This window comes from Armigeres subalbatus, chromosome 2 (assembly GCF_024139115.2).
Source record: "Armigeres subalbatus isolate Guangzhou_Male chromosome 2, GZ_Asu_2, whole genome shotgun sequence".
Taxonomy (NCBI): Eukaryota; Metazoa; Arthropoda; class Insecta; order Diptera; family Culicidae; genus Armigeres; species Armigeres subalbatus.
The window spans coordinates 369328173-369352340 of NC_085140.1; the positions used below are offsets into that span (position 1 = coordinate 369328173).

The window sequence follows — 24168 nt, forward strand, 5'->3', positions numbered from 1 at the left end:
TTTTGCCATTACAATTGAATTTATTGTAATTCTATTGCCAACATTTTACTGGAAATAGAATTTATTGTACGTCTATTAGAACAACATTATGGCATTTTGATTGGTATGACATAAAAACAATAGAATTTAATGTTCATCAATAACATGTATTGTATTTTCATGATATTTTAATGCAACTCTATTGTATTTTTTATCCGGGCGTGAATAGCATGAAAAGAAATTAAAAGTAAAATGTTGTGGATATTTTGAAATATTATTTAGAAATATAGTTGAGCGAAGATAAATCTTTTATCGCAAAAAAAACTGTCCAACATGACTCTACGACACTACCCATAATGCCATTACCCCGAAGGCCACTACCCCGAACGCCACAACCCCGAATGAGTCACTACCCTGAATGCCATTACCCCTAATGGGACACTACCCCGAATGAGCCAGTACCCCGAATTTCAAGTTAATACTTCATTTCAATGAAAAAAATGTTACTCAATAAAAGTTTATTCAAATTTCATATGAATGAACAATAATTGGAACTGAAACTGTTTTAATGCAGTATGGAACTAAGTATTCTTACTCCGTAAGATCCCGTTCCACTTCGTATGGCATTCTTCAGGATTCCTGAATGACAGGGGGAGATTATGCAGCACGTTTTCATGCACAATGCAGAGAGTTGGAGGCAATTGCGGTCCACGTCAGCATGGCTACTAGGGCAACAAGGTAGAAGTTGTTCCTTGGTCGCTGTAGTAAAAGCAACGGATTCTGGATGAAGCGTGGTCTAAATCTCAAAATCGACGAGGGGGTGAAGAGTAAACGAGTAAAAGTGAGTGAGTAAGAGTGAGCGAGAAAGAGAGAGAGAATGATTGAAAGTAAATGAATGAGTTAAAGTGGATGAGTGAGTAAGAGTGGTTAAGTGAGTAAAAGTGGGTGAATGAATGAGAGTGGGTGAATGAGTAATAATTAATGACACAGAGGAAGTGAGTGAGTGAGAGTTTGTGTATGAGAGTGAGAGAGAGGGAGATCTTGTTCGTCTTCGGGAAGTTGCGTTGACTTAAAGAAGGCATCATCTCGTTTCCCCTTCTATCGAGCAGACGTTCCTTTTAAAAAGGCAGTATTTCCTCTGTGTGCTTTATCGAGGTATAATCACGTTCATTAAAAGGTGGTATCATCTCCTCTGTCTGCCTTATACCGGGCAAACGCGTCCCTTTAAACAAGGCATAATTTCCTCTGTGTGCCTTATATCGGGCAAACGCGTACATTTAAAGAAGGCATCATCTCCTCTGTCTACATTATACCGGGCAAACCCGTCCATTTAAAGAAGGCATCATCTCCTCTGTCTGCCTTATACCGGGCAAACGCGTCCATTTAAACAAGGCATAATTTCTTCTGTGTGCCTTATACCGGGCAAACGCGTCCATTTAAAGAAGGCATCATCTCCTCTGTCTGTCTTATACCAGGCAAACGCGTTATTTTAAACAAGGCATTATTTCCTCGGTGTGCCTTATACAGGGCAAACCCATCCATTTAAAGAAGGCATCATCTCCTCTGTCTGCCTTATACCCGGCAAACACGTCCATTTAAAGAAGTCATCATCTCCCCTTTCTGCATTATACCGGGCAAACGCGTTTATTAAAAAATATCATATTTACCCTGAAGGTAGTATGGGTTCCCTGCATGCATCTTCACTAGTAGATGTTGAACTAACATCCCTTCCCTTCCTTCCGTGATTGTAAGTACGTGGCCAGGTATACAACTGCTACTGTATAGGAAAAGGTACTAATCCCAAGTACCAATTTGCGACAATATACAGTAGATTGCTCAATTGAGCATTGTATAGCCACCCACGATTTGTACAATCACATATGCTATGCTATGCTATCCTGGGGAAGCGCACTGGACTGCTGCTAAACGTATTTTGAGATATCTGGAAGGAACTAAAAAGTGGAAGCTCACTTACTCGAAAAATGCTGTGAATCAACTGCAAGCTTTCACTGATGCTGACTGGGGAAACGATGTGGATACAAGGCGCTCTACTAGTGCATATGTATTTATAAAAAACGGAGGAGCTGTGGCTTGAAGTTCGCGTAAACAACGCACTGTGGCGCTTTCTACCACTGAAGCTGAGTATATGGCACTTTCGGCTGCAACTCAAGAGGCCATTTGGTGGAGAGGCTTTATTGCTGAATTGGAAGGTAACTTATCGCCAATCCAAGTCAATTGTGACAATCAAAGTGCCATCAGTCTAGCGGAAAAGGAAATGGGATATTCCCCTAGAAGTAAGCATATAGACATTAGGCACCACTTTGTACGAGAGCAAGTAGAACAGAATAAAACTATCAAATTGATGCACGTTGCATCGAGTCATCAGTTAGCTGATATCCTCACAAAAGCTGTACCCGCCCCCAAGTTAATGGAAGCAAGGACATCTCTAGGAGTTATTAAATTATAGCTTAAGGGTGGATGTTAAGTTATAGTAAGCCATGAATTTTGTAAACGCCAATAAATCATTATCTATTCAAACCTGTTCACAATCAGACGTATATTTACTAACATGTTGCATGATTGAGTTTTTAATTTTGATAAAATATCGAAAACAAAAGTGTGCATAAAAATTGCCTCGCCATAACAAAAAAGGTGGTAGAGAATTAACACTGTTGTTTATACATTTTAGAACCAGCACATGTCGGGGTAGGGATTCAGTGCTCCGCCTTCTCCCCCTGATGGATAACATGGGCATTAGGGTGGGACAAAATTTAATTTTCACTTCCTGCATGGTTTTTGCACACCTCTTGGGTCCTATAATGCTTGTGCGAAATTTCAGATCAATCGGTGAAACTATATTTTAGCGCCGACGATTTTAATTTTCCATAGGATTTACTATGGGGAAATTTACCTTTACAAAGAAAAAATCCCCAAGGTGTCCCATTATTCTCTAACAATAAATCGATCCAACTACATCATAGGAAATTTTACCAGCAAACTTTCATTGGAAGACCGCAAATTGATCCGACGGTCGTGAAAAATGTTATTTACATAAAACTAATTGCTGTATGAACGCAAGGCTCATTGTACTTTTTGTTCCAGCATCACTGCCGTCTGCTGCTTGCTGTTGTTTGTACGAGCGTGGAGGATTCGCTTAGCATGAATGAAAAGCGGGTTACTAGGGATACGTTTATTGGCCTTGCTGTTTGAGTCTTCGTCCTTCTAGGTAGAAGAAATTTAACCAAATTTCAATGAAGGTGTGATTAACAAAAAGAGGCATATAACGAACACTTTCCACACATCATGCAACGAAGCGATAATAGATGCGATGTATTAGTTGGGGCCTCTGAATCGCGACGTCAATAGTTTGAAGCTGGTCTGAGCGGGATTTTTTTGGTACTGGTAATCTTTTTGATATTTATATTTATATTCCCAAATTCTAATTTTCGAGAAGATTTCCAGTATTTCTAAAAGATTTAGATAAGATACACAGGATTTTAAATGTATTTTCATGCACATATTTGCAGCATGCAAATTGACACAATATTTAATCGGTCTTATTGTTCCTTTAAATCGAATTAAATTCAAACTGTGCCTGCTTGTACAACTCAGTCAAATTTAATTGAATATCAAATGGTCGGGGTTCAGCCAAACCGCATCAAGCGGCTTTTTGACTGACTTGTGATATTTTGCTCGCATAAGAAAAACGGAAAGTATTTCATGTCAATTCGTGCGTACATTTGTTGTATGATATCCTCACTTATAGCGTTGAGTGAAGTCCGATGCGATTTACGATCAGTTGAATCTGTTACAGGAAAACTTTGGCAAAAAATTAAATATTTCCATTGGCGCTTGGTGTGATTTGGCAGAACCCCGGCCAAATGTTAATTCGTTTGATGGAATTAGCAGCAATGTTACAAGTCGTTGAATTTTCAAAACTGTGTACTGCTGTGTACTTGTGATACTGATTTCCGAAGAGAATAATTTAAGAGCCAGTTCGCGAGAAGCGCGACCCCCTTTCCAAGGGAGGTTGCAACGATGTTCTCCGATTTGGATGAAATGTTCAGGGTTTGTTCATATATGTAAGAGAAGACATTTTGCAAATTTTCAGATTGTTTCATTGAGGGGAAGTGGGGTAAAACGGCTTCAAAAATTATTGTTCGAAAATCGCCAAAACCAAAAAAATGCAATAACTTTGGCAATGAGTGACCGATTTTGTTTAAATTTTGCACGCTTTTTCTACTCAATTAGTACTTTATACCAAGTGGTTAATATGGTTATAAAGTTGTTTACTTTAGAAGAAAATTGACTTTTTCGATAAAAAATGGTCGTTTTTCGTTTTCCGTTGCACACTGCACTGTTTGTTTGCTAGCCAGTTTGTGAGTATCGCAACTCCATTTCATCGATGTTTCAGCATCTGGCTGAAACTTACAAGGTTTATTTCTATATGTAGATGAAACTATTTGGCAAAATATTGGGATGGGAGAGAGGGGTAAAATAGATCTCCAAATATAAATAATGTTACGAAACAAGATAATCGTAACCACACTTCTTAGATTTGATTATTCCGACCCAATGGCAACTAATCTAGTGATTTTGCTAGTCTGCTTCGAAATTCTTCCAAGCGTAGTATGTTTATGGTTTTTTATCTGTCAACAATTAAATCCTTCACAATATCTCAATCTAAGAAAAAACGTGAACTGGTCATCTAGTCATGTCATTTCTATAATATTCCGACCGAGGTATTGTAAACTTAGCGCCGTCTTAAACTCCCGTTCAAAAATTTTGTCCCACCAAAATATATTCCCACCAGTTCCTCCATATATGGGTGACGTCTTAATTGCAAGAACGATTGTTCAAGAACGACGTAAAGCAAAATCCAATGCTTCCATCCATTCGGAAGTGAGAACATTTGTTTTGGTACTTCAACACGGTACTCTATTCCTCGGTAAAAAAAAGCAATAGATAGCCCGCATAAATAAAAACCATCTACAGTATTCTTGCTACTATTCACTCGCATTAAGGAATACTGTAACTAATTGTGTAATCATAGATGTACAATGTAACTATATGTTGACATAGAATCAATACCATACAGCATGTTTCATCGATAGTATCATATGTAATAATGTCATATTTTATTGTTTATTTATAGTGCCTTATCTTCCGTTCTTTCGAAATAAACAATAATAAACTGTAAATAATTTATACATGGTATGTCAACAACATGATATATGGCTGTGAAATAATTATGTATCTTCTAAATCTAGTTTAGTTTTGTTCCAGTGTTGAATCACAGTTAAGAATTATATCTTCCAATGATAAATATGCGATTAACATATTAGTTCAGCAATGATGCTTAAAAGACCACAGAATTATTTTCCCGTGTAGCTGTTGTTGATTTCGTTGGAAAAAACTAGTTCGGTGGAAACAAAATGTTCCTTGTTCAGTTGTTTTTCTGATTTCTACTTACTTTTTGTACTTAAAATCATTGGTAAGTAATGAAATTTGTGTAATCCATTCAAATGGTGTTAAACAACAAAATTTTTCTTCAATTCTCAACAGTTATGGTTGCGAAAAAGTGTGGAAGAAGAGCTCCCTTAGTTCCAAAATAACGTGATATTGGTAAGTATTTTGTTAATACGATAAGTACTCTGCATATTTATAGTGTAGGGGTTTTCCTCCTGCGTGTTTTGTAGGTAAATTTTGGATTCTCTTGCATGCAGCTTCCCGGATGCCCAAAGAAAAAGCAAAGACAAGCTGGCTCAATTTTACTTTGCTTATATTTTATTTTCAAGGAGATCAAAATAAATATATATCTTACAAATAAATAACTAAGATGTATCAAACACTTGTATTCTTTTTTTGTGAGAGAAAATGATAACTAATTTCCTTTTACTATAGGTAAGGTAAGGGATACGGTGTGCCGATTTTTTGTCATATAATTCTACTATTTGCATACTATATTTCATATTGTTCTCACCTCAAACATGGATTATAACTGGACCATACCACATGTTGTATTATGAAATTAATGTACTGAAAAATGCCCTTTTTTATACGGTAATTATACTTAACCGCCCATTACCCGTATGGTCGATTTGCCAATAACAACATACCATACTGTGAATATCATTTATGGTAAGGTTGGTGTATCTTTAGTATAAATAACAACCAGAACAGTAGAGGTAAAGTTATTTATAGTCATGAACGTTTTGAGGAATAATCCACATATGGTTCATGATTATGCGGGATTTCTCAAAAAGTATTGCAAGCTGTTACTACCCAAGTACTACTTCTTAGCAAACCACACCTTATGGTTGGTTGGAAATATGTTCATATAAGGTTAGAAAAGATTTCAAGAGAAAAAGGCTGATATTTAAGGCATCCTTTTTACAATCAACTACACAGTCTTGTTAAGGTACTCAAGCACTTTCAGGTGGTGTAAATTAAACCGAAAATAAAACAATTTTGCTTGGTAATCTTTTAATTAACTGATTAAGCGATCTACAATTTATATAGGGGAACGGTTCGGCACTTCATCTCATAGCTCCTATTTCCATCTCATCAAAAACAAAGCAATGGAAAGGTATTTGATTTGTTATTATTTTTGTGATTTTTTTCAGCAGTAAGCACGCATGTTACCAAAAAGAAGCGAAAAGATTGGTGATGTATTCCTCTGTTTTGCGATAAGATGAATATATGTACAGTGAAATGGAAATCGGAACAGTTCCCCTACTTTATCTATGAGTGTAGAAACGTGTATCCTAAAATTTGAAGTATTTTCATGAGGGGCGTGTTTTCAAATTATCAGACAATTGACACTCTATCCTATTCAGTAGTATACACATTACATTGTTACGCTCTCCGTGTAAAAAAATCAGCTCGTTGTAGAAAAAAAAAAGTTTTTTCCCGTATTGTGCAAAATGAATGCAACTTTTGGTGGTGGCTGGCCCAATTATTACTTCCGGTCTTTTACTATACTTAGTATAGTAATAGTCAAGCATTCGTTCTACATATTACTAATATGGGGGGTAAGCGTGGTCAATTGTTATAGAATTTAAAAAGAAAACGAATGCTAAGACCAAGTGCCACCGGTTGACTCCAAGCGGGCCAGTGTAATGTGGGGTAGCTAGGGTTTAACAAAATTAACTAATAATATAACTTATTTTACCACGCACAATTTCAGAATTGTTTCTACGCATCATATTATTAGAAGGTTTGTTTTCAGTATTACTTAGCGCAAGAGAGGGTTTAAACTCTGCGTGACATTGCATTTATTCCCCGATTCAGTGAGTAATGGTAGTTTCGGGGCGGTAAGGATATCATTTTGATAACCAAAGTTGATTTGAATTATTTTCCACTGGTGATGCTAAACTGATAAGCGGAAACAACATCTATCTCCCTCTAGTCACGATCTTTCGGTGTCATAAGTGATCAGCACTCATAATATTACTTAATGTGGAGGGCACGCATGGAACATATTTTTGACGCGTGTCAGCCGGCTGACTCGGGATCGGTTTTTTAGGTTTGGTGTGGTTATTTTAATTCAGTTTCATTATTTAGGGACACGGCAGGTATTTCCGTCCATCGTCATAGGGGCTAAAACCAACGAAAGCAACGTACATTTGCTAGAACTCCACTATACCAGAACGTTTCTCCTGAGCTTACGATTTGGTACGTATGAGTTTTACAAAAAACCGTCTCTTTTATTGGTTTTCGAGACTATGACGAACAGACAAAAATACCTGCCGTCTCCCTATATTCTTAGGCAGCAAATGATAGGGAGCTTGTTTTTCAGCATGACGCGACGCAGAAGATATATTGTTTTGTCTAGTTGTATGATTCAAATCTTCATTGTTTTATTCATTAAAAAAATAGGAGCAATGTAGCAATGCGATGTACACTTGAGATTCGAAACGGGTAGAACTGGGATTAAAAATCATATATGCTAATAGTAGTGAAAGAAGTCGGTTCAAAATACCTACCTTTATACAATGCATATATTCTCCAATTAATATCGTAAAAACGGTCTAAAGAACAATCACTAATGCTTTGGGGTCAATGATGGAGGCCCCCTCATTATTTTTTTGTTACAGACGACCGGCTTTTGAAGAACAGCAACATCCAACATGGAGTTACAGTTGACAGAGAGGCATGGAGTTGAATTCATGGATCTAAGAGATAATCGTTATCCATCTACGTGGAGTTACTATACTAATCATAAAATCATTGTCTCGTTTCAGCAATCGTAAATCTTCTCAACTACATTTCCCTTTCCTATCAACTCTCTTTTCTTTTAATGTATCCGATACTTGTGGGACTGGTTAAACCCAGCGCCTGCTTGTGGTTGGAAGCCGGTGTACTATACGGTCTAGCGCATGATAACGGTGAAGGCTTGGTAGGTCTTCACCTAACTTAAGTGTAGATGGGCGAACGCTGTTGGCCAGGGTGAAGGCTGATAAATTACAATTACAAATTACAAGTATTGTGCAAAATGAATGCAACTTTGTTAAACTTTGGAGTCTTTTTCACACAGTTGTGTAAACATAGAATCGAGGGTATTTCATTACCTATGAGATAAAATTGGCCAACCCTTGAAAATATATACACCCGATCAGCACTGGTATAGTCCATTCAGTCAAACATTTTGTTTAGATTATATCTCTGTAATATTAGCTAGCAGTTTGAAGGTTAGTAATTCAAAATGTATGAATGGTACACGGTTTGACGTTTTTGCTTTCTCGTACAACAAAGTTGTACCGAAAGGCTATCATTTCACTCCAAAATCGAACTTTTTATAGAAGTCTCGGAGACCCATGATGTTATATACCAATCGACTCAGCTCGTCGAACTGAACAAATGTCTGTCTGTCCGTGTGTATGTGTGTGTGTGTGTGCACACGAAAACCGAAAAACATTAGCCACTTTTTCATATAGTAATTCTTAACCGATTTTCTCGCAACAAGTTGCATTCGACAGGGGACAAAGCCTTGTAGATCACTATTGAATTTTTTAACGATCGACCATTGCGTTTAAAAGTTATTAAGAAAATGGAATCGAACTATATAAGCGCCATATAAGGTTGGTGTCTTGGCTAAATGCGAGAAAGGCAGTATCACCACTCGGTGAATAAAGTTGGGTTTTGCACAATAAACTTGCAGAATTTGGTTTAAATTGATAATGATGGAGGATGAAAGAGAGTTATGAATACCGCACAATCGTTACAAGCTACAAGTTTGTACTTAATGTATTTTCTGCTAGAACTCACATAAAAAATTGATGTATTTTTTGACATTTATTTTTAAAGGACTATTTTACCCTACAATCCCCTAATGGAAAATTCTGATTTTTTTTTCAACTTAGACAAAAAAGTTTGGACAGTTTTCACCAGATCGGAAAACATAAACTTAAGTAGGGTCGAAATTTGTGCGAACTTTCTTTTGAATAAACAGTGTTGCAGAAAATTGCGATTTTCTGAGATGAAAGCTCTTTAGTTCCTTAATTGCCTTACGGGTTTAGTTTTTTATCCTAGATCTGTTGGTGGAAAATATTCCCTTTGGAAAAACGACCATTTTTTATCGAAAAAGTCTATTTTCTCCTAAAGTAAACAACTTTATAACCATATTAACCACTTGGTATAAAGTACTAATTGAGTAGAAAAAGCGTGCAAAATTTAAACAAAATCGGTCACTCATTGCCAAAGTTATTGCATTTTTTTGGTTTTGGTGATGTTCGAACAAGAATTTTTGAAGGGGCGTTTTCCCCCGCTTTCCCCCAATGAAAAAATCTGGAATTTTGCGAAGTGTCTTCTCTTATATATACGAACAAACCCTGAAAATTTCATCCAAATCGGAGAATATCGATACAAGAGGGGGTCGCGCTTCTCGCGAACTGGCTCTTAATGAACTCGCTCTGCTGCGTTGATACTTAATTGACATACCGATTATGCCAATCGAAGACTACCGAGTTAGAGACACTTTTTGTAAAGTTGTGTATTTTCTAAATTGTGAAATAGTTTAGGAGATTCCTAGATTTGTTTTGCCTCGAGTAGGAAATCTCTTTAATACAGATTAAAGAAAAAATCTAGATTGTATGAGAGATGATATTCACATTAACATCACATCCCATTTTAAAACAACGTCACATCATGGATATTCAATTAAACAAATTTAGCAAAGAAATCAATTATATAATTCAGCAACTATTACCAACATCATTGGGGCTATTTTAAGCCTGTTGATGGAAAATAAATAAATAAACCAAAAAATTAAATTATAACGGTCTTATAGAAATGGATAATATATTTTCCCATTGAAAATAATTTAAAAGCACTTAAAATGAATCTATTTGAAAGGTTGTTTTGAAATGGTTTTTTTGTCTCAAGTATATTAATAAATAAGTGATTTTTTTGAATTTTGGTTTAAAGCATATTTATTAAATCTATTTTATGTCACATTCCTACATATGAACTCAGAATATTCGTGGACAACATCAACGGTAATATTAAGAACTATTAGTACAGTAGTTCATTATTTTTAAATATAACTATTAACTATCAACATCATTACTGTTTAGATGTAAACTAAATAAATAAATCATCACTTCATAATTTAAAAAAAAATACACGGCTGACAGAATAGTTTGAATGAAAGTCAAAGAAATACTCTTTGAAAAATTCCCGCTCAGACCAGCTTCGAACTATTGACGTCGAGAATGAGAGGCCCCAACCTATACCTTGCATCTATAGTCACTTTGTTGTATTGTGTGTGGAAAGTGTGCGTTACATGTCTCTTTTTGTTAATCACACCTTCATTGAAATTTGGTTGAATTTCTTCTACCGAGAAGGACGAAGACTCAAACAGCAAGGCCAATAAACGTATCCCTAGTAACCCGCTTTTCATTCATGCTAAGCGAATCCTCCACGCAAAGTGGTGCCTCGTACAAACAACAGCAAGCAGCAGACGGCAGTGATGCTGGAACAAAAAGTACAATGAGCCTTGCGTTCATACAGCAATTAGTTTTATGTAAATAACATTTTTCACGAGCGTCGGATCACTTTGCGGTCTTCCAATGAAAGTTTGCTGGTAAAATTTCCTATGATGTAGTTCGATCGATTTATCGTTAGAGAATAATGGGACACCTTGGGGATTTTTTCTTTGTAAAGGTAAATTTCCCCATAGTAAATCCTATGGAAAATTAAAATCGCCGGCGCTAAAATATAGTTTCACCGATTGGTCTGAAATTTCGCACAAGCATTGTAAGACCCAAAAGGCTTCTGGAAAATATGAGGGAACGAAAATTTATTTTTTTCATATATCCATGTCCCAGGCTAATGGGTCAATTTATTGATTCGTCGGTTCCAGAATCGGTCGACCTACTGACGTGGACCGATGTAGTCGATGAAAAATCGGGAGGGCTAATTTGGGGATAACTTCATCGACTCGGTAAAATCAAAAACGTCAGCGTGGAGGGGAAATCACCATCCATCAGAAAGCCGTCAACCCGGATGAAGATGAAGAAAGTCCAATAAAATTTAATTTCTTTTCAGATCTGTTTTCTGTCACTAGCGTTGTGCTCTCGAAGTGGTCCGGTTCAGTTTACGAGAAAAGTTAGTATTTCAGTGTTTAGATAACGTATATTGAAATATTTATTGTTTAGCCGGTAATCAGTGAAAAATGATTAGTTAAAAATTGATTAGATTTGTTTGGCTATTGAAGAATGAAAGTATGAATTATTCTTGAGAAAATGGCCTTCTGCCATGCTTCTTGTAACGCATAGTTCTTGCAAAGTTCTTGGTTACATAAAAATGTTATAAATACTTAGACAAGAGATATGAAAAATTAAATTCCTCCAAAGGAGCGAATAAATTTGTACTTGTTAGTGCATGGAAAAAAGTGGAATAAATCGATAAACGCAGTGCAGCAGACAAACCATTGTCTTCCAGTCGATGACCTTGAATATTCTCTTCTTCGCAGGAAAAACCGTCCGAATTCTGAGAATTTTGCTTTGTATCACCCGAATCATCTGAATAAAAAGATAGAAAATCCTAAAATAGTCTAGCAGAGGATGAAGACTACCCAAATTGCAAGATACGCTATTCGTCTGAATTACGGCCAGGTAAGTGTTGATTATTGGCCAGACTTTATTCTCACAACGCAATTTAGTTGAGGTACCTTTTATTTAGTAAAGCGTCATCTACTCCCACTCCAACAACTAGAAAATGTATGAATCGCAACGCATTTGTGTACATATTATCTTCCTTTCAAGCTCCATCGTTATGTAATTTGTCGTCTTAATTTTTGAATCCGATTTGTTAAATCGGCTTACCTTAAATGGAACTGCGTTGATGTTGGTATCCTTATAATGAATAAAATCAAGCATAATTTTTCATAACGACGTATGTAACAATTATGAGGATTCGAGAAATCCTTTGCAGAAAGTTGGCAAAACTTTTTCTAAAACTGTTTTAAAACTAAATCTTTTTTCAATACTTTTTTGCGCTGGCATGCATCATTACATGGCACGTAATAAGCGTGCTTCACAGCAAAGCTCAGTTCATTCAAATTCACTGTCAAAAACGATAAAATTATACATACACCGGTATGCTACACGTACGTCGGTGTACATTGGTCGGTTTACCATAGTTGCACGATTGACGCAACTGCAGTTTTGTTTTGTTTTGCTTTTTTGTTACATAGGTCGCTCTCAGTTCCCATATGTTAAAGCGACGTATGTAACAGTGAGACTTCAAAAATAGAAATTTTTACATACGTCGATTCGCAAAAAGATCGAATTAAAGAATTTTAAGATCTGAAATCAGTAAAATCGATGCGTATTATATAAAGCCGCGTGTGATTGTCACGTTGTATTAAAAACCCGTTTTGTTTACTTTTGTTACATACGTCGTTATGAAAAATTTTGCTTGAAATGTACTTTGCTCTCATTAATATTCAGACATAATTTGAACAGATCCAAGACAAAGACGACCTCCAATGTGCTTCAGTAGTAAAGCACATCGGACGTACTCGCTTCTTTCACGTGATACGATAAGAGCAACTTCGAATGGTATTTGATAACACAATTTGCAAAAGTTACCGGTCTACCTATACAGGCGTATTTTGATTGCTTCAAATAATTGAGCGATAATTTATTATCATTTTCAATAATACATAATTTTCCGTATTTTTGTTTACTTTTACGCTGCTGAACAAATGTTTATGCGTGATCTCTTTTAATAGTGCTGTCCAATAAACAACTTAAAGTCGCTCGAAGTTTCTCCCATCCTGCTTGTTCTTTATTGTAAACAAATGGCAACGAGCATGATTGGGAAACTTCCGATTGATTTCAACCTGCTCATTAAACAGCACTTGAAGTTACCAAATTGATAAACGATTCGATAGAATGTTTCGGTCGTCCATAAACAAAAAAAAACAGAAATAATTATTTCTTATTTAAACATGGTAGAGGCAGAGAATATATAAACATCACAATGTTTGTTTTGATTTTAATCCTCTTAAAATAGTACCAGCTGCACCATGAATTTGTTAGGAATAGAAATTGAATGCTTGTAAAATTCTGCTTGATCCGCTTACTTCGCATTATCAGAGACAGAATAATCATTATTTAGTTTGATGTCCAAAGCAAAAATAAAAAAATAAACACTGGACTGTACTTTGATACAGAATAGATCATTCCGGTATGAAGTGGAATCAGGCAATGCAAATTAGTTGCGGCAATAATGGGCACCTCACGCTGCATCGACACGGGCGCCACCAGGTTGTGCTCATACATGTGAATTTGAGTTCTGTGTTCCGATTGACGTCATATTTATTTTGATTTCGTTGATGCTTCTATTAGGTCAACTGTCTGATTCGTTTATGGCAAATTGATTCCGCGATGTGGAATCTAATGAGGAAGTTTACTGTTCACTATGTTGGCTGCGATCTCAACAGGTCCCATTTTCGGCTAGTTTTCCATTCGTATGAGACTGATAAGCGATCGTAGACAGGAAGTGATACCTACTACTCGCTAATACCATTTTTGGAAAATGACGTATACGTCACTTTTTCAGATTACGGCAAAGTAGTGAACTAGAGTTTATCCCCCGTCGAATATAGCCTTTCGACTATAGGCAAAAAATATAAGGGCAGTAGGGGCAATATGAGCCACCCTCAATTTGAGCTTATTGACAATCATCCAAGTTCAAGTTTTGATGAAGTAACATCTTTGTGGGCCCTCCTTAGCCGTGCGGTAAGACGCGCGGCTACAAAGCAAGACCATGCTGAGGGTGGCTGGGTTCGATTCCCGGTGTCGGTCTAGGCAATTTTCGGATTGGAAATTGCCTCGACTTCCCTGGGCATAAAAGTATCATCATGTTAGCCTCATGATATACGAATGCAAAAATGGTAACCTGGCTTAGAAACCTCGCAGTTAATAACTGTGGAAGTGCTTAATGAACACTAAGCTGTGAGGCGGCTCTGTCCCAGTGTGGGGATGTAATGCCAATAAGAAGAAGAAGAAGAACATCTTTGAAATCATTATGACAAAAATGTATTACAAAACATTATCATTAATGCACTGATTTGATTGGTACGCAAAACGGGAATCTCGAATTTGTTTATAAATAGAATCAACCAAACAAAGAAAAGGCGCAATAATGTCTATTTACGACGATGAATTGCCGTTAGCGCCGTGTCTCGCCGATGTCGCCCACTCTTCGCCTTGACGACGACGCGGTATATTATAGGGCAGTGGTCCTCAGCATGCTTACTATCACGGTCACGGGCCACATAGAAATATTGAACTGTTGAAGCGGGCCGCAGTAGTTTTGCAACATTTGTTTTTCAGTTTATATTGAATCATCTTCTTCTTAATTGGAATTACATCCCTCACTGTGACATTGTCGCCTCGCAGCCTAGTGTGCATTAAGCTCTTTCACCAGGTATTAACTGCAGGGTTTCTAGACCAAGTTATAATTTTTATATTTGTATATCATAGCATCTTTTCGGCTCAATTTTTCCAAATGATCATATGCCGACCGATTCTGTAATTCGATCTTATGTTTTTATGCTCGTTTTATTGTTCACTATGGTTCACCGAAAAAAATCCGATTCTAAGCAACGTCCGGTGGAAATTTTAAGAAACATCTACCCAGGCATCCGCCTGGAATTCTGAACAGAACCAATTTGCGATTATAAACAGAATCCATTTGAGATTCTGATAAGAACTGATTCTGAACAGAGCTCCGGTTGAGATTTGGATAAGAATCCTTTCGGAATTCGTTTGAAATTTTGAATAGAATCCGTTCAGGAGATTCTAAACATGATCTATTTGGGATTCTGAACTGAATCTGTTTGAAGGTTCTGAACGGAATCTGTTTACGATTCTGAAAAACAGGCTTGACAAAACTCCTCACACTCGCTACACGGAAGAAAAAAAGTACCCAAAATTGAGTACTTTTAAACTTACTTTTGAGTTATTTTTTCTCTTCGCTTTCATCCACTCTTTCTTTTGTTGTCAAAAACAAAAGAGCCAAACAATCCAACGACGCACTGAGGAGTATTTCAGCCCAAACCCTGGCCAAAAGTCAAAAACTTCTTTTTTAGAAATTTCCAATTTTTTTTTCGTTTTTGTACTCTCAAATAGTAATACTAATTGGCCATGGGATTTTTGAATCAATATTGTCAACTTGTAAGCAATGCTGGCTGTCAAAACTTCGCCATAATTTTGATGCTAGTTTTATCGCAAGTGTGCATGAAAAAATGTTCACGTATAATCCTGTTTTTCTTGGTTTTAAATGATTTTTAAGATGAAAGTCAATGTAGGTATCAATAATGAGGGTATGTAAAAAGTTTTCAAGCATGATTCAATCTGAAAACGTTTACAGGTGATCCATAACCGTGATAATAATTGCTAGCTTCTTTCCACCATTTTTACAATAATATGTTTTACAAAATAAAACTTTTGATTGGGTTCCAAACCCGTCCAAGCAACAAAATTGTCAGCGTTGGAAAGATTGGAGTTTTCTTAATAAGCTCCATGAAAAACATTTCACGCATCCTCACGCAATCGTGAATTATTTTTATTTCAAAATAGTGAAATTTGCATAAATAGTTGGACAAAAAAAATTTAAATAATCATGGTTTTGAGTGATAAATCTCGCATAAATTATGTTTCGCTTCCAAGGAAGAGTTGAGATTTAGATTTATTAGAAGCATACGCATTTTTTGGATGTAAAAGGTTATTAAGAAATAAAGCGAATGATTTGCATTCCGTATTTATTGCATCTGCTCCTTTTGATGTTACAACACATTATCCAGGAACATAAATATTATTCGAAGACAAATTTATAAAGTCAACACACCTTTTCGGTAAATATAGTAAGTAACAATCAAAGAATGAAGATAACATAAGAAAGAGCATACTCACTGGAGGAACCAGAGGTGGACACCACTCGTCGCAACCACGCTGTAGTTCACAAAGGCAGCGTTCTTGCGCCAAGTGGTACTCTATCAAATAGCAATAACTGACTCCGCCAATGGCAATACTTCACTGCTAGGTGAATGCAAAGAGCATAAAACAAAAAAATACACTTTGATGTTCATAATGAATGCATTTACAGACGACAAAATGATTGACATAGTTTTGGCCACGCTTTTATACTACGTACTCCTATGTGCGACGCCAGTTCAATACGGGAAGCCAATGTTGAGTTTTATTACCTGAGGTCGAAATTGAGTGAATTAAACTTAAATTTGGGTCAATAAATTTTCCGTTGGGTACTTTTTTAACATGGGAGTAAAGGCAAACTACTTCGACCCTACTTACTCAATTTTGGCTTCCCGTACGGATGTTCGAGGTTGGGTGTTGGGTGAATTAAACTCACTATTGGGTAGTTTATTTCTTCCGTGTACAGTCAAATAAAATCATCATCAGCAAAATACTGCCGTCGCATCCTCACAATTGAGTTGAAGCGTAAAAAAGCAGAGGTACAAAAAAAAAACAGAGTGAGGCAAAGCAAAATAAAAACACATGTGAGTGAGGCGTCGGGCGAAAGAGCTCTCATTCATTGAGCCTCCGGAGCGACGCTTTGTATGTGAAAAAAATCTTGGAGGCTGTTTTGAGTGTGAGTGTAAGTGAGTGACGCACCACAAGAAAAAGATGAACAGATAGACTCGCTCTTGTTTTGCGACGCACAAGCTCGGGTTAAATGATGCACAGTGTTGTGAGTTTTGATGCTTATTTCTGCTACTCAAAAAAAACTCTTGCTCTTGCTCATTTTCTACTCGGCGAGGAGTTTCTGGCAAGCCTGCTGAAAAATGTACGAATGGAATTCAGAAAGAATCCTTAGTTGCTAGTCAACGTATTATCTGGAGGTAATAATCCAGTAACATTTCAGTTCAATTTCGTCACACCAAACTTATTTTAATAAATCAAGTATTCTGTATTTCAAATTTTGGTTTCTTTAAATCTGTTTTTAAGGTGACTTGTGGTGGCACTCCAATCTCTTTGTGGTTGTACCACAAAAATCATCAACTTAAGATTAGTAGTCGTGAGAAACTTGACTACCAACACCTACCAATCTACAAGGCAGACAAAAATAACCACTTGTTTTGTTAACATCCGACTACCGTAAACGTTGCATTAATGTGAACGATTTCAGTCTGAGTTGTACGCAGGATTACTCAATACGGTTTAACTATGACATAAACTAACGAAATGTGTCCGAAAATCAACAGATTAGCTATTTGATTTACGTTGATATTTATGTCTTATTTTTTCATGCTGCTAGCTGTTTATGTTCACATATCGTGACATTGTTGCCAGCTGTTCAAACACACCAATAGCATAATTGAAATTTGCTGCGTTTTCTATTTAATTTTTCAAGACGTTCCAAAGTAGAATAATGAAGATATAATTATGACATTAAGAGATAAAAGGTTGGAGAGAGATTTATTATTTTTTCGATATTTTACATATTTTTACAGAATTTCAAGTGGACATCACTGCCTACTGCGATAGGTAATGATCAATGACTGCTTGCATGCGAAGCTGCCGACGACGAGCAACCGACGACGTCGTTGGCATGCGCGGTGGGAAGAGGAAATTTTTTCACTTAGTTTTATTTTCATTGAATCGACGCCAAATGTGCACTAAATGATTCGATTATTTTGACAATAAGTAGGTTTAGGTTCAAACTTAGTTCTGATACTTTTTCTTGTGAAATGGTGGTCAGGTTTGGTTTTTTATAATAAAACTAATGTGATCGGTGCTATTCGCAGTGAGGAGGTGGGTAATTGTAAGATTGTGTTGGTGAGCCGCACGGTAGTCATTCTGAATGACACCGTAAGAGGCCTTAAAAACCTATTGACTATTACCATAACCTGGGGCTATAACATCGAAGTTTATTTGCTGTTGGCTTAGACATAACATCCGTGTATGAATTTCTTGAATCATAAAAATACATTTATTCGCGATATATAAATAGTGCTTCATCATAATGATGTGAGCTTGACAGATTTCCAAGTACACATTGGGAATTTAAAAAAGGGTTTTCGGTCATATAATGCAAATCAATGGGCCACTTGTTGTAGTGTAATCTCAGAAATCCTTCGCGGGCCGCAAGAAAAGACTTAAGCAACGTACACATCAATCAAGCAGTTCGACGAACATTGACTCCACCCCCGAGAAAACGCTTCGGTTGCTGCTTTGTTGGAACGTGTGTGAAGTTGTTCGAACAACCATTTGACAGTTGGCGGCTCGGTTGGAAAAAATTAAAACGGTTTGATTTTGGTTTGAGTTGTCGGGGGTGGAGTCAAGGTTCGCCGAACATGTTTGAGCATTTGTAGTGAAGTTGCACAAACCCCCATATATTTTTTGATGGTTGATGCTCAAGTTAGCGCTCCGGTCGTTCGTGTGTGATATTGTTGGTCGAATAAAGTGATTGTTCGTGCCGCTGTTGGTAGAACTTGATGGATGTTGGAACAAACGAGAGGTGGAGTCAATGTTGGTCAAACTGCTTGACCGTGTTTACGTTCCATTAGAGGGTCGCATGTGGCCTGCGGGCCGCACTTTGGGGATCACTGTTATAGGGGGCCCCAGAAAGTATAAGCATGATTTAAAAATAACATTACGACTTTGTTTTTTTTTTTTTTTGAAAGTAATTGACTATTGTTTCGCTTTTATGTCCTTTACTATACTTTGCAGCAGGTCAGCATTACTCATCCGAGATCCTTCCGTACGCCAAGGAGTGGGATTTTGATCGGATGGCACCCATTAGCTTCAGCACGGACCGTTTTTCAATGATTTAGGCTACATTTTTAATATTTAAATAAAAGTTACGATGGAGTCCGCTTCCTTAATATGCATTCACAGATGTGCCTTTGTTAAAGCACAAAAATTTCCAACAGGAAGCTCCTGGACATTGTTTAGAGAATTCATCTGCTTGAGAACAAATTCAACTCCTCTTGCTTTGTACCAGATTACCGCGTCCATCGCGTAATACACTGATATCAAATCCGACCAAAATAGTATTGGGGTTATGATGCTTTCGGATAATGGACAATAACCGCAGATACAAGAATTCTTGAACGTACACACATCTGTTATGGTATCGATCGCTGCAAATAGATTTGAGAGCATTCCACACTTCCAAATTGCTCACAAAATCGATGATTTTTACAGAATTTTCCTAAATAAACTTGCTTATCAACATCGTTAATACTTTACCAGCACGGATCATGTTGAACTGGTTCCGTGGAAGCATTGTATAATGATAATGGAATTTCACTCATGGTTCGTCATCATCATCACCTTGCATGAAGATCACACAAAAGCTCGCACAAAAGTTTATCGTATAACTTATGGGCCCATATTCTAACATATGTGGCATGTTATTCACTTCTTTTTTTCTTCTTCTGCTTCCTCCGTTGTTCATTTAGTGTCTTGTTTGGTCGAATAGTCACTCCTGACGGAATCCAAGTTTCAAAGTGCTCGCGTTTTCGGGGGCACACCACTCGATACGGAAGCAACGCACAACTGTCATTTTTATTGTTTCACGCATGCTGTGACGCAGCAAAGCTAAATCAACAAAAATGACAGTTGTGCGCCGCCTCCGTAACGAGTGGTGTGCCCCCGAAAACGCAAGCACTTCGAAACTTGGATTCCGTCAGGAGTGACCTTAAACAAAACAATCTCACTACACGCGAAAAATTATGAACATTATTATTTTGGAGTTTTTAATTAGGATCGCGAATCAAGTGAAAATACTGATATGTATACGCTTGTAATTACTACTACATTGTGTTTTTTTAGTTAAAACTCAAGTGTACTAAATACGGCGGGCTTGGTAGTCATATGGCTACTGCTTCTGCCTCATACGCAGGAGGTCGTGGGTTCAATCCCAGGTCCGTTCCAATCTCCTACTTTGTATCTTTTTCTCATATTCTATCAATCGCTAGAACTGGAAATGGACTTCCATACCGTTTCAATTACTATTCCTATACCTTCAACTTGAGTATTCTAACAGTAATCTGCTAGAATTGCAAATGAACTATAGAGCTCGTTTCTACATCCAATTAGAAATGCCATCAGTTGCCTTCTCCTATCTATCACATTGGCAGCTCGTTAACCAAGACGGACCTCTGCCTGTCCAACCTAACCCAAAAATTCCAACAAATTCCGCATGAACTCGTGGCAAGTGCAAAGGTATATTCGGCTTGCAGTGGGCGAGTGATTGCATCATCTCTGAAGACTCTGGTTTTAAAAATGTATTGGAAGTAGTTATTTTCCTTCAAATGAGATTCCAACCCACAAGCCTCAGTACGCTAGACTGGTGCTTTAAACCAACTAAGCTACGAAGGACCTCCGTCGACCTTCGCAACTATAACGGCTGCTGAATAAGCCCGAAATTCCCTATTCGGACGCATGGTCGAAGCACTCATTAGGATTAGTTTTCGAACCATTACAATAAATGGGATCATCTTACGTTATTTAAAAAACATTGTTTTTTGCCAAGGGCTCCCCCCTGGAAAAAAAATCAAAAACGAAAATAAAATGTTTTTCAAAGATTGCAGCAATGCATTCAAATGACCGCAAATGGATATGAATTGATGGAAAAAGTAAAATCTATCCCCCAAAGTGCTATTTCGACCGTTGTTATGTGTTTTTCTTATTTTTTTATTGCGTAAGAAAGGCACCACCAACGCTAGGTGGATTGATCTGGGTTTTCTAGTACATATACTGCCGTGAATCGCATATCTGTCTTATCTTTGCTGGGTTTCCTATTCATATGGGACAACTATGCGATTCACGGCAGTATAGAGGTACATATGTACATGATTAGCATTTGTAGATTCTAAGGGTCTGTCTCAATTGGATAATTAAACTGAAATTAAACTTAAAAGTGACATTTCAATAATTATCAAATAACCCTGCTCGCAGAGCAAGATTACTTTTGACAGATATCGAATCATTTTCCATCGATGTCTTATTGGAATTGCTGGGTAGCACCAGCCATTCTTATTGCGGGGTGATTGTTTAATTTTCGAACTGTCACTTTTAAGTTTAATTCTCCAAATGAGACAGACCCTAAGGCTCTGTCTCAATTGGATAATTAAACTGAAATTAAACTTAAAAGTGACATTTCAATAATTATCAAGTAACCCTGCTCGCAGAGCAAGATTGCTTTTGACAGATATCGAATCATTTTCCATCGATGTCCTATTGGAATTGCTGGGTAGCACCAGTCATTCTTATAACGGGGTGATTTTTTAATTTTCGAACTGTCACTTTTAAGTTTAATTCTCCAAATGAGACAGAACCTTAGCGATTTACAAAAAAAAACAAGTCATTGTTGGAACGCGGTCAAGTTATAAACGCTGCGGACGGGAATAGGAAGTGCTGCCTAAATATTGCTTCTCCCTACCATTCTAGGAAATGCTTTTTAAGATTATATAAAATTGAACACGCAGTATACGCATTGTCATAATGACAAATATTTGTCAAGATCATCAGCAGATTGATTTGATATCGACATAGATATCAAGCAGCTTTGAAAAATGTTCATAATGACAAAGAGTGTACTTAAAGTCATACAAATTCATTTCTCATATGTTCACTGTTCTTTTCCTTTGTTCGCAGGTGAATGAAATTGCCACTGGCTCAAAGTCGAGCGATCGTGCCACGGTTCGATCGGCGGCCCTTCTAGCTGCCCTTGGAATTGGTTTGTCCTCATTCAGCATGAAGCAGATGCTGACCAAACAACCCAAGCGGAAGTACTAGATCGAGGCAGTAACTGCATCGCCACCAAATAGCATCAACCGACCACATTTGCATACGGAACGGGGTGATGCGCAAAATAATAATGACTTTGAAAACCATATAACGGACGAGGATGTTGCGAAACTGAACTGAACTACGGATGTCTGCGGATGATTGTGTGGAAGGAGAAAGATTGACTGAGTTGTACGGTTTGTTTGCTTTTAAAAAGGTACGTTAGCTTTTGGGATATTATTATCCTTGTTATCACACACAAACACTAACATGGAGGAGTATAGAGACCTTAATTGTTTTGACTGCAAAGAATTAGTGATAATATGATGATGGTTGGATTACGGAGAGAACTCCAGTTCACGTCAGAAATTGCTAAATATATTTGTTTTGTAGATTTAGTTAGTGTTAACCTTATCAAATGTTTTATTTCATAAGACGTATTAATAGCTAATGGCCGCTTTAAGTGAACACAATACGTTACAAATGTAATGAATGATTACAATAATTGAGAGTGGCAAAGCTTTTGAGTTCTTTATAGACAGTGGAACTGAATTCAAAATCAAAAATAATCATTTTTCTCGCAACTCAATTTAGTCCACAGCTTTTCAAATATTGATGATTTGATTAGATAATTCACTTTGTGTACGTTTTGCAGTAATGTGTATGTTGTCGTTATTTATTATTTAATGTATAACTCAACAATTGAAGTTCGTAACAGGAAATTGTAACATCAGTGATTTGAAATTCTGTATGTAATATGTAGCTACTGAATTGAGATATTGCGATTAATATGAACTAGTAGTAAAATAAAACTAGGCTTTTTTAAAATTGTATCGAGTAAGCATTGTGAATGGATTATGAATGCAAGAGAAACAGTTTACAGACATCTACAGCTACACAATGCAATGCAAGAAGTTTTTACTTCACAATGAGCAGATGAATAGATGAAAACATAATATCAACATTTAAATGTTCGTTTGATTTTTATATCCGAAACTCTTCCAACTGTCAATGAGCTATTGTTTTTATATTGTTTCTTTGTTTGACAGGCTCAGATATCGTAAAAACAACTCTACGGAGCCAGAATCAGTCATTATACGACTAATTAAAATTAATATAAATAATAATAGTTCTTTCTTGGAACCCCTTCGTTTATTTTGGCCGAAATAGCGGTTCTTTTTTCGTTGATGCAGCGTCCACTGCTGATCAGCTTCATTTTCTTTTTGCAACTCATTCAATTCCATTTCCTCGTTTGGTAATTTCCTCCCATTCCCTTCGTACATCACCGTCGGCTCGGCCATTTCGATTTCGTTATCCTCTTGCACTAGCTTCGACCTTTTGGCCATATTCGCCAACGATTCCTCTCCTGTTATTTCACCAGCGCACGTACCATTGGTACTATCTCCCTTTCTATGCTGCCGTCCACCGTTCCGAGAATTCTGACCAATGTGGCAATGTGCTGATGAAGTGAATTCAAGCCTTCTTAGGGGAACGCTTTGGAAATTCATCTCATAGCTCCCATTTTCATTCCATCGAAAACAAAGCAATGAAAAGGAATTTGATTTGTTTTTTCTTTTTGTGATTTTTTTCACCAGTGAACACGCATGTCAGCAAAAAGAAGAGACAAGATTGGTGCTGTATTTCTCTGTTTTGCAATGAGATGAATATATGTTCAGTGAGGTGGAAAACGGAACAGTTCCCCTATATACCCATTGATAAAAGTATAATCGTGTTAGCCTCATGATATACGAATGCAAAAATGGTAACTTGGCTAAGAAACCTCGCAGTGTTAATAACTGTGGAAGTGCTTAATGAACACTAATGCTACGTTTAGACAAGGCAAGTGAATTGAGCAAGTCGCTTGAATCGCACGCGAATGGAACGTGTAAACATCTTAATTCAATTCACTTGAACG

General features: G+C 37.0%; 1 protein-coding gene across 1 annotated transcript; it reads left to right on the forward strand.

Moving 5' to 3' along the window:
* The first annotated feature begins 11456 nt into the window (after positions 1–11456).
* On the forward strand, positions 11457–23223 carry LOC134213040 (uncharacterized). The gene is made up of 3 exons (XM_062691538.1): positions 11457–11589; positions 11957–12098; positions 22122–23223. The coding sequence occupies exons 2-3, from the start codon at positions 12048–12050 to the stop codon at positions 22260–22262; spliced, it is 192 nt and encodes a 63-aa protein (XP_062547522.1). The 5' UTR covers positions 11457–11589; positions 11957–12047; the 3' UTR covers positions 22263–23223.
* The last annotated feature ends 945 nt before the right edge of the window (positions 23224–24168 follow it).